The sequence below is a fragment of the Salvelinus namaycush genome, chromosome 8 (assembly GCF_016432855.1).
Source record: "Salvelinus namaycush isolate Seneca chromosome 8, SaNama_1.0, whole genome shotgun sequence".
NCBI lineage: Eukaryota > Metazoa > Chordata > Actinopteri > Salmoniformes > Salmonidae > Salvelinus > Salvelinus namaycush.
In genome coordinates, this window is record NC_052314.1 from 54623203 (window position 1) to 54633743 (window position 10541).

General features: G+C 40.4%; 1 protein-coding gene across 4 annotated transcripts; it reads left to right on the forward strand.

Moving 5' to 3' along the window:
* Positions 1–1258: 1258 nt before the first annotated feature.
* On the forward strand, positions 1259–10171 carry LOC120052836 (probable E3 ubiquitin-protein ligase HERC3). Of its 4 annotated transcripts, none has more exons than XM_039000022.1 (24): positions 1259–1371; positions 1836–1934; positions 2014–2125; positions 2277–2353; positions 2485–2706; positions 3082–3173; positions 3880–4010; positions 4168–4292; positions 4470–4546; positions 4656–4783; positions 4888–4947; positions 5067–5172; positions 5272–5464; positions 5711–5865; positions 6125–6247; positions 6552–6650; positions 7021–7188; positions 7273–7413; positions 7734–7900; positions 8177–8240; positions 8724–8794; positions 9060–9243; positions 9552–9654; positions 9769–10171. In XM_039000022.1, exons 1-24 carry the CDS (start codon positions 1368–1370, stop codon positions 9978–9980), a joined length of 2913 nt encoding a protein of 970 aa, XP_038855950.1. In that variant the 5' UTR covers positions 1259–1367; the 3' UTR covers positions 9981–10171. The 4 variants fall into 4 exon arrangements, with proteins under 4 accessions (XP_038855950.1, XP_038855948.1, XP_038855946.1 ...); XM_039000020.1 differs by lacking the exon at positions 1259–1371 and adding an exon at positions 1479–1644; XM_039000018.1 differs by lacking the exon at positions 1259–1371 and having other exon boundaries at positions 1651–1934.
* The last annotated feature ends 370 nt before the right edge of the window (positions 10172–10541 follow it).

The following is a 10541-nucleotide window of genomic DNA, read 5'->3' on the forward strand; positions in this document are numbered from 1 at the left end:
TCCACCTTCACTTTCGGATTCCCTCGAAGCATTTTCAACCCCCGTTCTCACCTACGGTAGCTAGCCACAGAAGTCAGCTAGCTAGCTGGCAAACTTTTATCAACGTTTTTACTTCTGACACCAATGTAATGAAACAGGCAGGGAGCAGGTCTCGAACCCTCAACCTCCTAGCCCGAGGTCCGGCGCGCTATCGACTGTGCCGCAAAAGCATGCTCAAGCGGCAGAGTCGATTTCCGCGCTTATAAACCCAGGGTCGTTACACTTTCATCTGTGAGCAAGAATAAATCAACTCAAACTCTTCATTACGTTCTCTCTCTAGTCGGAATGCTGCTATGCCACGATCAGGACAGTGCGGAGCCGGCGAGAGATATTGCTCGGAAAACGTAACCTCAATCCAGGAATTGAATACAGCGGTGTACTCCTAATTATCCCAACTGACAAATCGAGAAGATTTAAATACTGCTAGTTGTTAATGAATGTTCGTTTTTAGTCAGCATGCTAGGCTAGGCAATCCTATAGTAGCCCATTGGATTCCATGAAAAGGCGATGCCTAGCGTTGGGTTGAGAAGCTACAGGAAGTGTTGTCGAATCCAATATGCTACTCCAGTCAATATAGACACCGTTATATGGGATGATAATAAATAACATCGTCGCTGCAAGTTAGCTAGCTAGTGTTGGCTGTAGCGGAGTTGCCTTGGCGTCTCGCTCCCTTCGTCTGCTCGCACCATTCTGTATTTCCTGTTCTTCCGCAGCTGCAACAATAAAGTACCGTCTTCTCCCTCGCATAGCTGTGTTCAGGTTTAAAACGTAGGTTTTTAAAAACCACATGTATTTCAAATATGCGGATATCAGACAAAAATGGATGTTACTATTCGAATAGTAAAAGTATTTCAAACTCCCATCCATACTTTCTGCATAGGTTATTATATAACGGTACCTATTTACCTGTTCAATTGTCATTTTAATTCATGATGGATATTGATTATTTTAGAACTTTTATGCCTTAGGAGTTTAGTACAACTGCCACACTGGTGTATAGTATCATAACCCATTAATTAAAGCAATTTTAGTATTTTCTGTACTCTTTGCCGGGCCAAGTCAATGTGCAGTTTAAAAAATATATATTTATGATAAACGTGAGCTTAAATGAAGGTTGCTAATTAATTTAACATCTGAAAAAAACAGGGCAAATATGAGGGACGTCTCTGAGGCATGGGTCTTTTCAAACTCCGAAACAATTTTCAGTTCAGCATTTAGCAGTAATGCATGACACAGCATAAAGTAGACGTTGCAGCCAGTTCCACTGAAATGCATCTAGGGAGGTATCGACTGGGTGGTAATGTTTCAAGCATTATCGTGTGTGTCAAATGCGTAAGTTTATTGTAGGCTATTTCCAAGATAATTGGGCTGCTATTGTCCGTAGACGTTCACTTTCGTTTTCGGCCTTGCGTCATCAGTAACTATTCGAAACTATTTATATTTGTTTGTAGGCGTGTTTTGTTTTATGCCCTCTATAAATACAGTTTCATTTAAGAATCATTTTCGTTTCCTGCTTTGTTGATGATGACGATGATGAGACTTTCTGTATGTCATATGGTTGGTTGCGGTCATATAAACCCATCATTGAGTCGGACACATCGGCAGGTGCCTCTCCTTCAAGTGTTAGAATCTGTATGGACTAGTTTAAGAATATAACACAACAATGATTTCATGGGGAGAGGATAGTCGTAATGGCTTTGGTTTAGTGAAGCCGAATGGTTTAGATACGACCAAAACGGATATTAGTTGCGTTAATTTGATACACCTTAAATCTAAAATTCAGGGTCTGTCCGCAGGTAACAGTGTGGTCGCGTTTATCAGAAATAATGGGAGACTAGTGTCTGTCGCACGGATTCAAGAGGACCAAGATGGGAGAAGAATCACAGGGAAACTGAGTAGGTCTAATCTCCTTTCCAATCAATTTTCATAATATATTTTCTTGAGTTGCCCAATCATATGTTTTATGTGCTTTAGAGAGTGTGACGTGTAAGGAGACGATTCGCGCTCTGAGTTGTGGAGATTCTCATGCTGTTTTACTGTCTGAAGAGGGCCGGGTTCTTTGCTTGGACAAAGCCAATATTCTCAGGTGGGATCTATTCCATAATGATACAGTTATATGTAGTTTACCCTAAGACATTGTCACCCTCTCATTCAAGTAGCTAAAGTATAAAAACAATTTGTCATTTAATTCAAATGGGCCAACTAATCTTATTCATCTTTCTTCTTTTCCCCCCCAGACCATTGGATAACCTATGTAAGCGACAGGTAACTCAGGTTGCATGTGGAGACCAGCATTCAATTTCACTAACACAGGGTAAATGACCATTAACACACCACTAATCGCTGTTTCACAATGCAACTTCACCAAAACAGTCTAACCTTTCAAAACTGTAATCCTGTACAATGTTCTCACTGTATGGTTGCTTACTTCTGATTTCTGTTCAGATGGTCAGGTGTTCACATGGGGTCAGAACACCAGCGGCCAGCTGGGTTTGGGGTGGGGCGAGTCCAGCGCCATGTCCCCCAAGCCCCTGAAGTCTCTATCAGGGATCCCCCTGGTTCAGATCACTGCAGGGGGAGACCACAGCTTCGCTCTGTCCCTTTCTGGAGCTGTGTTCGCCTGGGGCAAGAACACCGCCGGGCAGCTGGGACTAGGGGACACAACAAGTACAGTATACATTACACAATAGCATATGTGTTGACTCTTGTTAAATATATTTAAATAATCAAGGTCCAGACCGAAGACCATGAACAGTACATTATTTGAAACAGGTGTGTTAGTGTTGGGTTTAAACAAAAGTCATCCCACTCAGGCTGTAGCTGGAGACCCCTGATTTATCTCATATGAACCACATTTTTTGGTGGTTGAAATGTGAAGAAAATAAAGACAAGTACAGAAATGTGCCTTTATCTGTCTAAAAACTATTTTAACCAGGATGAGAGAGCACAATGTGTCGTGCGTTTGAGGGTTATGTGTTGTACATAAATAATTATTAAAAATAATATATAATAATAACAATAAAATGAACCCTTTTTCTGTAGACAGACATGCCCCAGCTCCTGTTGATTGCCTGAATCTGAAGAAGACTGTTTTGATTTCATGTGGAGGAGAACATACTGCCGTTCTGACAAAGGTTGTATATCTGTCTGACATAATTACACTTTTCTCTATCATTTGAACTAAATGTTGTTTGGACCATACAATATGTCTACATTTTATGTGCGTTTATTTATATTGGTGTCTCAATGTTCGCTGCAGCCAGCGACTGGAACGAACTGCAACAAACACTCAAACTGGACAGTTTTATCTCTTCATTCAAATACTCAATCATGGGAACTCTTACTGACAGTTGTGGCTGCTTTGCATGATGTATTGTTGTCTCTACCTTCTTGCCCTTTGTGCTGTTGTCTGTGCCCAATAATGTTTGTACCATGTTTTGTGCTAATACCATGTTGTGCTGCTACCATGCTGTTGTCATGTGTTGCTACCATGCTGTGTTGTCATGTGTTGCTACCATGCTATGTTGTTGTCTTAGGTCTCTATTTATGTAGTGTTGTGTTGTCTCTCTTGTCGTGATGTGTTTTGTCCTATATTTTTATTTAATTAATTTATATTTTGAATCCCAGACCCCGTCCCCGCAGGAGGCCTTTTGGTAGGCCGTCATTGTCAATAAGAATTTGTTCTTAACTGACTTGACTAGTTAAATAATGTTGAAATAAAAAACAAACATAACAAAATAAAATGTTTTAGTTTTTAGTTCCCTGGAAATTTGCATTGAAACATCCTCATTAACGTAGAGGAAAACACTATGATAACTGTCTGGGTTGATTTTGTTCTAGGGAGGTGTGGTGTTCACATTTGGCTCAGGCCGCTATGGACAGCTTGGACACAACTCTCTCCGAGATGAACTACAACCTCGAGTGGTAGGGCAACTCTGGGGGTCAAAGGTGACCCAGATAGCCTGTGGAAGGTAGGTTACACTTATTAGACATGATCTGGAATTGACAAAATGTGACACAACCAAAATTGATGTAGGACTGTTTTGGTTATTTTCATCTTAGCATAAGACCTTTTTAGAATTCATTGTTGATTTGAGAAATGTTTTCTCTGTCCGTTTGCCACATTAGACACCACACATTAGCATTTGTGGGGCCCTCAAATAAGATCTACTCATTTGGGCACGGAGAGCAAGGGCAGCTGGGAAATGGAGTAAAGATTGATCAGTCTGTGCCCCTTCCAGTACAACTGCCAGGTAAAACATTCATTCATGGTATAACTTTAGCAAGAGTACACACATTTTCAGAACAGATCACGCTTGAATAAAAGTCAACTCAACAAAATTATTATTTCAATACTCAACTAAAATAACACGAGGTAAAACATGAAATAACATTAACTTGATAATCAACTATTTTTGTCAACATTTCAGACCAGATTGATGAACGGAAAATTGAACAGATTTTTGCTGGAGGAAACCATTCCTTTGCATTGTGCACTCATGGTCAGGTAAGGACACATTTCAGGTTTGAAACAATGAGTTAGCAAAACAGGACATAGTTTGTCCTTTGTACTTAACATTGCTGTGATACGTTGCATCACATTGTCATCTTCCCAGGAGTCTGAAGAAAGGTCTAACAATCTCAGGTCAAGTGTGGGCAAAGTGACACAACAAGCTATAGATGAAGAAATCATTGACAAATGGATCTCGGAATGTGATTCAAAGTCTTGGAAAAAAGGACAGAAGTAAGTATGATATAAGTAACTATAATTTACCGTTGTTATTTCCTTATTTTGTTTATGTACGGTCACATACTGAACTGAAAGATTACTCAAACTTGTAATTGCAGGGAAATCACAAAAATGTTTTCTTCTGCATCATGTTTAAATGGGAGCTTTCTTGATAAAAGGTAACAGTATTTAATATTGGTTCAAATACATGATTTATTATGTTTGAAATATTACATTATCAAAGAATACTGATTTAAATATAGCATAAATATTGACAATTATTTCTTGCTTTTATTAGTTGTGACAAACATTACCAAACCTCACCAAAACAGTCTGGCCTGGATTTGTCACTCGTCCGAGGCGCATTCCGGAAGCTGGCGAAAAAGGACAAAGTTTTGACTGAGGTATTTTGTGAATATATTTATAAATTGATATGTAATCGATCCTATTCTGACATGTATCTTGAACGAGGTACGATTCACACACCTCTTTCATTGCACTAGGTTGAAGCTGTTGTCCAGCACACACTGCTTCCCTCCCTGTATGAGGAGCCCATTGGAGTGGAGGGCTTGAGGGTCTACCTGGTTCTCCCCGAGCTCCTCAGGGTCCTTCACAAACAGCACAGAAGGACAGATCTCACCGAAGCCGTTGCTGCTGCTATCCTCAGACTGCACCCCGACAAGCTGCAGGTCCTCGGTAATGTTGCCGTCCATTTCAAATGTTTAAAGTGTGTCACCCCAAATTCAACTACTCAACAACAACGTAGTCGTAAATCTGTTTGTGCTGTAGACAACTTATTCTGTCCATCAAGTGTGGTAGTGCTGGGCTAAAACAAAACGTGTGCACATTGGGGGTGCCCCTGGAATGATTGTGAAGTAGATCAAATTCTATACCCCCACGAATGGTTTGAGAAAGTAATCTGTGTGTTATCATGTCCTGTAGGTGACTGCTGGTCCTCATTGAAGCCATCTGTCATGACCAAGCACATTGGGGTGTGGAAGAAGGCCCTGTCGGGGATTCTGAGGAGTGGACATATTCTACGCACTCGTGACCCTGGGATCAAACACCTGCTCCAGGTCCTCGGCCATCTCCACAGAGTCAGTGTCCATGCTTCTCTGCTCGTACTGTCAATCCATTTATAATGCTGTTTTCCCATTTTGACCAGTCAACTTCGAGGACCAATCTGGTGCCATGGTGGCAGTTATTTCAATGCAACCTATTTAGAATCGATGAGACCGTAACTGAGATTTGATGAAATATTATTTTGCTGACAAACATGTAAAATATTTAGCTAATACTTGCAAATAATTGTTTATTTATTATCAATGTATTTTACTTTTCTATATTATTTCAAAGGCAAACCAGAAATCTGTAGAGACCCAGACAGTTCCAGACAGTACCTTTTGTATGGAGGAGGTTCACTTCAATCCCATATTTCTAGAGGAGGATGTAAAGTTTTGGCGTTCATGGTCAAAGCAGGTAAGAAAAGTTATTTTGTCTCAGTCACCGATTGCTAACCATACTAGTGGTTGTCAGTCTTGAGGTGTTTTGATGTTCGTTGTTTGGGTCTTAGAAAGTGTCCTGGCTGCATCTCAATAGAGGCTTTAGATTTCCTCTACCTGAAATGGTCTGGAAAGAGAGAGTGAAGGAAACATTTTGTTTTCCTACTGGAGAATCTTTCTCACCTACTAAAGTTCCTTCTTATCAGTGCAGATTAACATAATTAGACAAAGAAGCTACTTAATTGAGATGCACTGTATGTTTTCTTTTACATCACTTTCAGGATGTGGATCAGACACCTGCCATCTTTTGTCATTACCCATTCTTGATGAATCTGCAGAGCAAGATAAACGTTTTTAACATCAACGCCGCACTCACACAGGTAATGAATCTTGCTTCTCAATATATAGTATTATAATATACAGCAGATACTATGAATCAGGGTGGCTAAACCCCCTAGTAGAGACCAACTGACTGTGTATGCAGGCTTTTGCTCTTACCCTGCCTTAACACACCTGGTTCTACTAATCAGCTGCTCACCAGGATCTTGATTAGCTGAATCAGGTGTGTTAGAACAGGGCTGGAGCAAAAGCCTGCAATTCAAGTAGCTCTAGAATATTCACCATCACTACTGAAGAAACCAGACATATTTCTTGACCTTTTTGATGGAAGAAACTGGTTGAAATAATACCTGTCTTGTATACTAGAAAAGCACTAACTGAGGACTTAATATTGTACTGTATGCATTGCAGAATCCACCTAACAATCGCCAAAGGACTGGCATGTGGCCTTTTGACATGTTCCTCATGGCGGCGCCTGCTCCGTTCTTTGAGCTGAGGCTGAATAGAGCATCACTCATCAAAGACACTTTCCATCAACTGAGTGTAGCATGTCCCAGTACCTTCAAGAGGTTCCTTGTGGTAAGTCCATATTTTTTAATATTGATGAGACAATGTTTTGAACAGAGAAGGGCTATGCCAAAATGTACTGCTTACCTCTCTCAGGTGTATTTTGACGAGGATGCGAAGCTGACAAATGTCTACAAAAGGGACTTCTTCCTCCATTTGTTTGATAAGCTGTTGGTCCCTGAGTCTGGGATGTTCATGTACAACGACACCGAGACGCTGGCCTGGTTCCCTGCAATGGTGAGGCACGTTTAGGGAAATCACACATGGATTATGAGGTTTTCCGCACCTCAACACATTATAGAAATAAAATATTGATAATTATTGTACTTTCAAATAGCTTCAAATTTGCTGGTAGTGAAACACTGTAATGATATGTTTCTAGAGAGGAACTACTATAGTATTACTACTGTATTACTAGCCTACTACTGTATTCTAGAAACCACAATACCTACCCTTTACTGTATATTAATCATTTTCCCCAGGTTAACAACAGCATGTCCGATACTTTCACTCATGGCTTATTTCTTGTCTCTTGTCCAACACATCCTCACTAACAGCCTAGAGTGGAGGAGAAGCGTTATTTCCTGTTTGGGGTTCTGTGTGGGATGGCCCTATACAACAACAACATGGTGCACCTCCCCTTCCCCATGGCCTTCTTCAAGAAGCTGGTGAACATCAAGCCCTCTTTAGAGGACCTGAGAGAGTTTAGCCCCATTGAAGCAAAGTAAGTTCAGACCATAATATATTGTTATCCCTTAGTCATTAATGTATTACAGTACAGGCAGGTGTATTTGTTATAAGGACACCAAGGACAGATTAAGAAATTGCATCTCAATGCATTTTATTGCATCTCAGGGGCAGGGCACTTGCTCTGTGTGGATAAGCAATTATTCATTATTTGGATAAATAGTTTTTCACTTATGGAAGCATCATGATTTATTGATTGCCGATTTATAATTGTCACATCTATTGTCACATATTATTTTCAATGCTTTTGAAGGAGTTTGCAGTACATCTTGGATTACCCTGATGATGATGTTGAAAACATGGACATGACTTTCTCAGTATGTATTGCATTCAAACAGTTTGATCGATGAACAAATAAAATGTAACATAATACAGATGTAGGATTTTAATTTGAACACTCTTTTGTTGCTGACAATTTTCCCACACAGCAAGAAATGCAAACTTGTAGTGTATTCAAGGTTTTAAAAGGCTTCTAAAGTTAGTAATTTACACTTTAAAATGACAGACTTGATTTGCCCTTACGAAAAATCTATCAACCCCTACAAAAAATGTCCATTAATTATAATACACATAATTCACATTTCCAGTTGCTGCAGGATTATTTTCCTGCTGTATCAAATTGGCTCAAATTAAGATCCTACATTGAAGTGAAGTGGTATGAATTACTGAACATTAGATCAATTATATTATTTTAGTGTGTATGTCTCTCGCAGATCACTCCCATCTATTTGTCCATACCCTCAGTCTGCAGTGTTATCATTGTTCATTTACCTCACTATTTTCATTACTCACTATTATAGGTGATGTGGGGTGATGTAGCGGTGGAACTTGATCCCAAAGAAACTGGAAAACTTGTCACAAGTGCTAATAAGTAAGATTATAGCATTATTTACAACTGACAAAATACAAGGTTTACAGTATGACACATATTTCCATTGCTACAGCTACCAGGATTGGGGTCAATTCCATTTCGGCAATATCATCTCACGTTGAAATGTAATTGTATGAATGGAGAAATCATAATGGAAAGTAAATGATGCTTCTCATTCCTTGAATTGACATCATCTGGAATTGACTCCACCTATACTAGCTACAACTCAATGGATATCTGACTCTGTCTGTCATTCTTTTGACAGGAAGGAGTTTGTTGACACCTATGTGAACTACATCTTCAACCAGTCAGTAGAGGTGGTGTTTGAAGAGTTCAGGAAAGGCTTCTTCAAGGTGTGTGACAAGGACGTGGTGGAGTTCTTCCAGCCAGAGGAACTGAGGGGAGTGATGGTGGGGAAGGAGATTTTCGACTGGGAGACGCTGAAACAGGTCAGAACCATGTTTTGTTACGACATGACTGAAGCTCAATCCCAAATCTACCCCTGGCCAATTGTCTACATCTGAGCGCATTAGACAAGTAAAACATATAATATATGCAGAAATGTCACGTAGCCTATCAGAGGGCAAGATGGAGCCTAAAAAACAAGTGTCCTGGGGTTGATTTGGGATTCATGGTGAACATGTTCTGAAACCTAGCTAAAATGTTGTTTTGATACATTGATTTGACAAGTAGTTTGAATGGTGTTAAGTGTCTATTGCTTCACCATATTAATTGAGGGCATTTCCCCCAAAACTAGAACACTGTGTATGAAGGAGAGTACCATGCTGGGCATCCCAACATCGTCACATTCTGGGAGGTGTTTGAGGACCTGACAGAGGATCAAAAGAAAGCATTCCTGTGTAAGTATGGAACATTTTCATTGTAACAGATGAACCAATAACGTAGGCTACTGAGAATAAAGTTCTGTTCTGTCATTCACTGCCCTCTCCCTTTTACCACCTTTGCCCCTTCAGTGTTCCTGACTGGCTGTGATCGTGTGCCCATCCTGGGTATGAACCAGATCAGGATGAGGGTCAAAACCCTTCCCAACTCCTCCCAACAGCATTTCCCAGAGGCGCTGACCTGTCACTCTCTGTTGCAGCTGCCCATCTACCCCTCCAAAGAGACACTACAGAGCAGGCTTATAGAGGCTGTTGGCCACAACAGAGGCTTCTGGAATGAATAATGGGTGTATAGTGTTGCTGCTGTATATACACTCCTCTCCTGTGTTCATCTTTTCATTGTTCCATAGTTGGGTTTAAGATTTGGATTGTTTTAATGTAGGGTTGTGTTTCAAATCCTAACTTGAGATCTGTGCGGTACTATGACATTATCATATTGCATTCACCAAATTTTATTAAAACATTTATAAATCAAAAAGTACAGCATGGTTTGTGCCTGCACATTAAACAACTCATTAACAAAAATGATAACAACCAAGATACAAGGAACGGAGGGTTTGGTGTATTTCATACCATTCCACTGAATCCGCTCCACCAGTTACCACACGCCCATCCTCCCCAATTAAGGTGCCACCGACCTGTGTTCCAGATAAATACAGTAAGTATATTTTTGATCAGCGCTCATCATAAGAGATCTTTATGTAACAGCGCCTTCTGGTGTTTGTGGTCAGACTTAACAATGGCGTTCAGAAACGAGGTGTTGGTGAACTCCACGGTACATGGCCCGGGGTTGCATGGGTCCAGCTCCAGGGCGGTCACATTGTTGGGCGCGGCCGTGCTCAGGA

Bases quoted from the DNA above. Each gene is read 5' to 3' on its own strand.
- LOC120052836 (XM_039000018.1), top strand. From the start codon at position 1,703: ATGATTTCATGGGGAGAGGATAGTCGTAATGGCTTTGGTTTAGTGAAG. The intron at 3,174-3,879 runs GTTGTATATCTG...ATTTTGTTCTAG, and splicing joins ATACTGCCGTTCTGACAAAG to GGAGGTGTGGTGTTCACATT. The intron at 9,655-9,768 runs GTAAGTATGGAA...TTGCCCCTTCAG, and splicing joins TCAAAAGAAAGCATTCCTGT to TGTTCCTGACTGGCTGTGAT.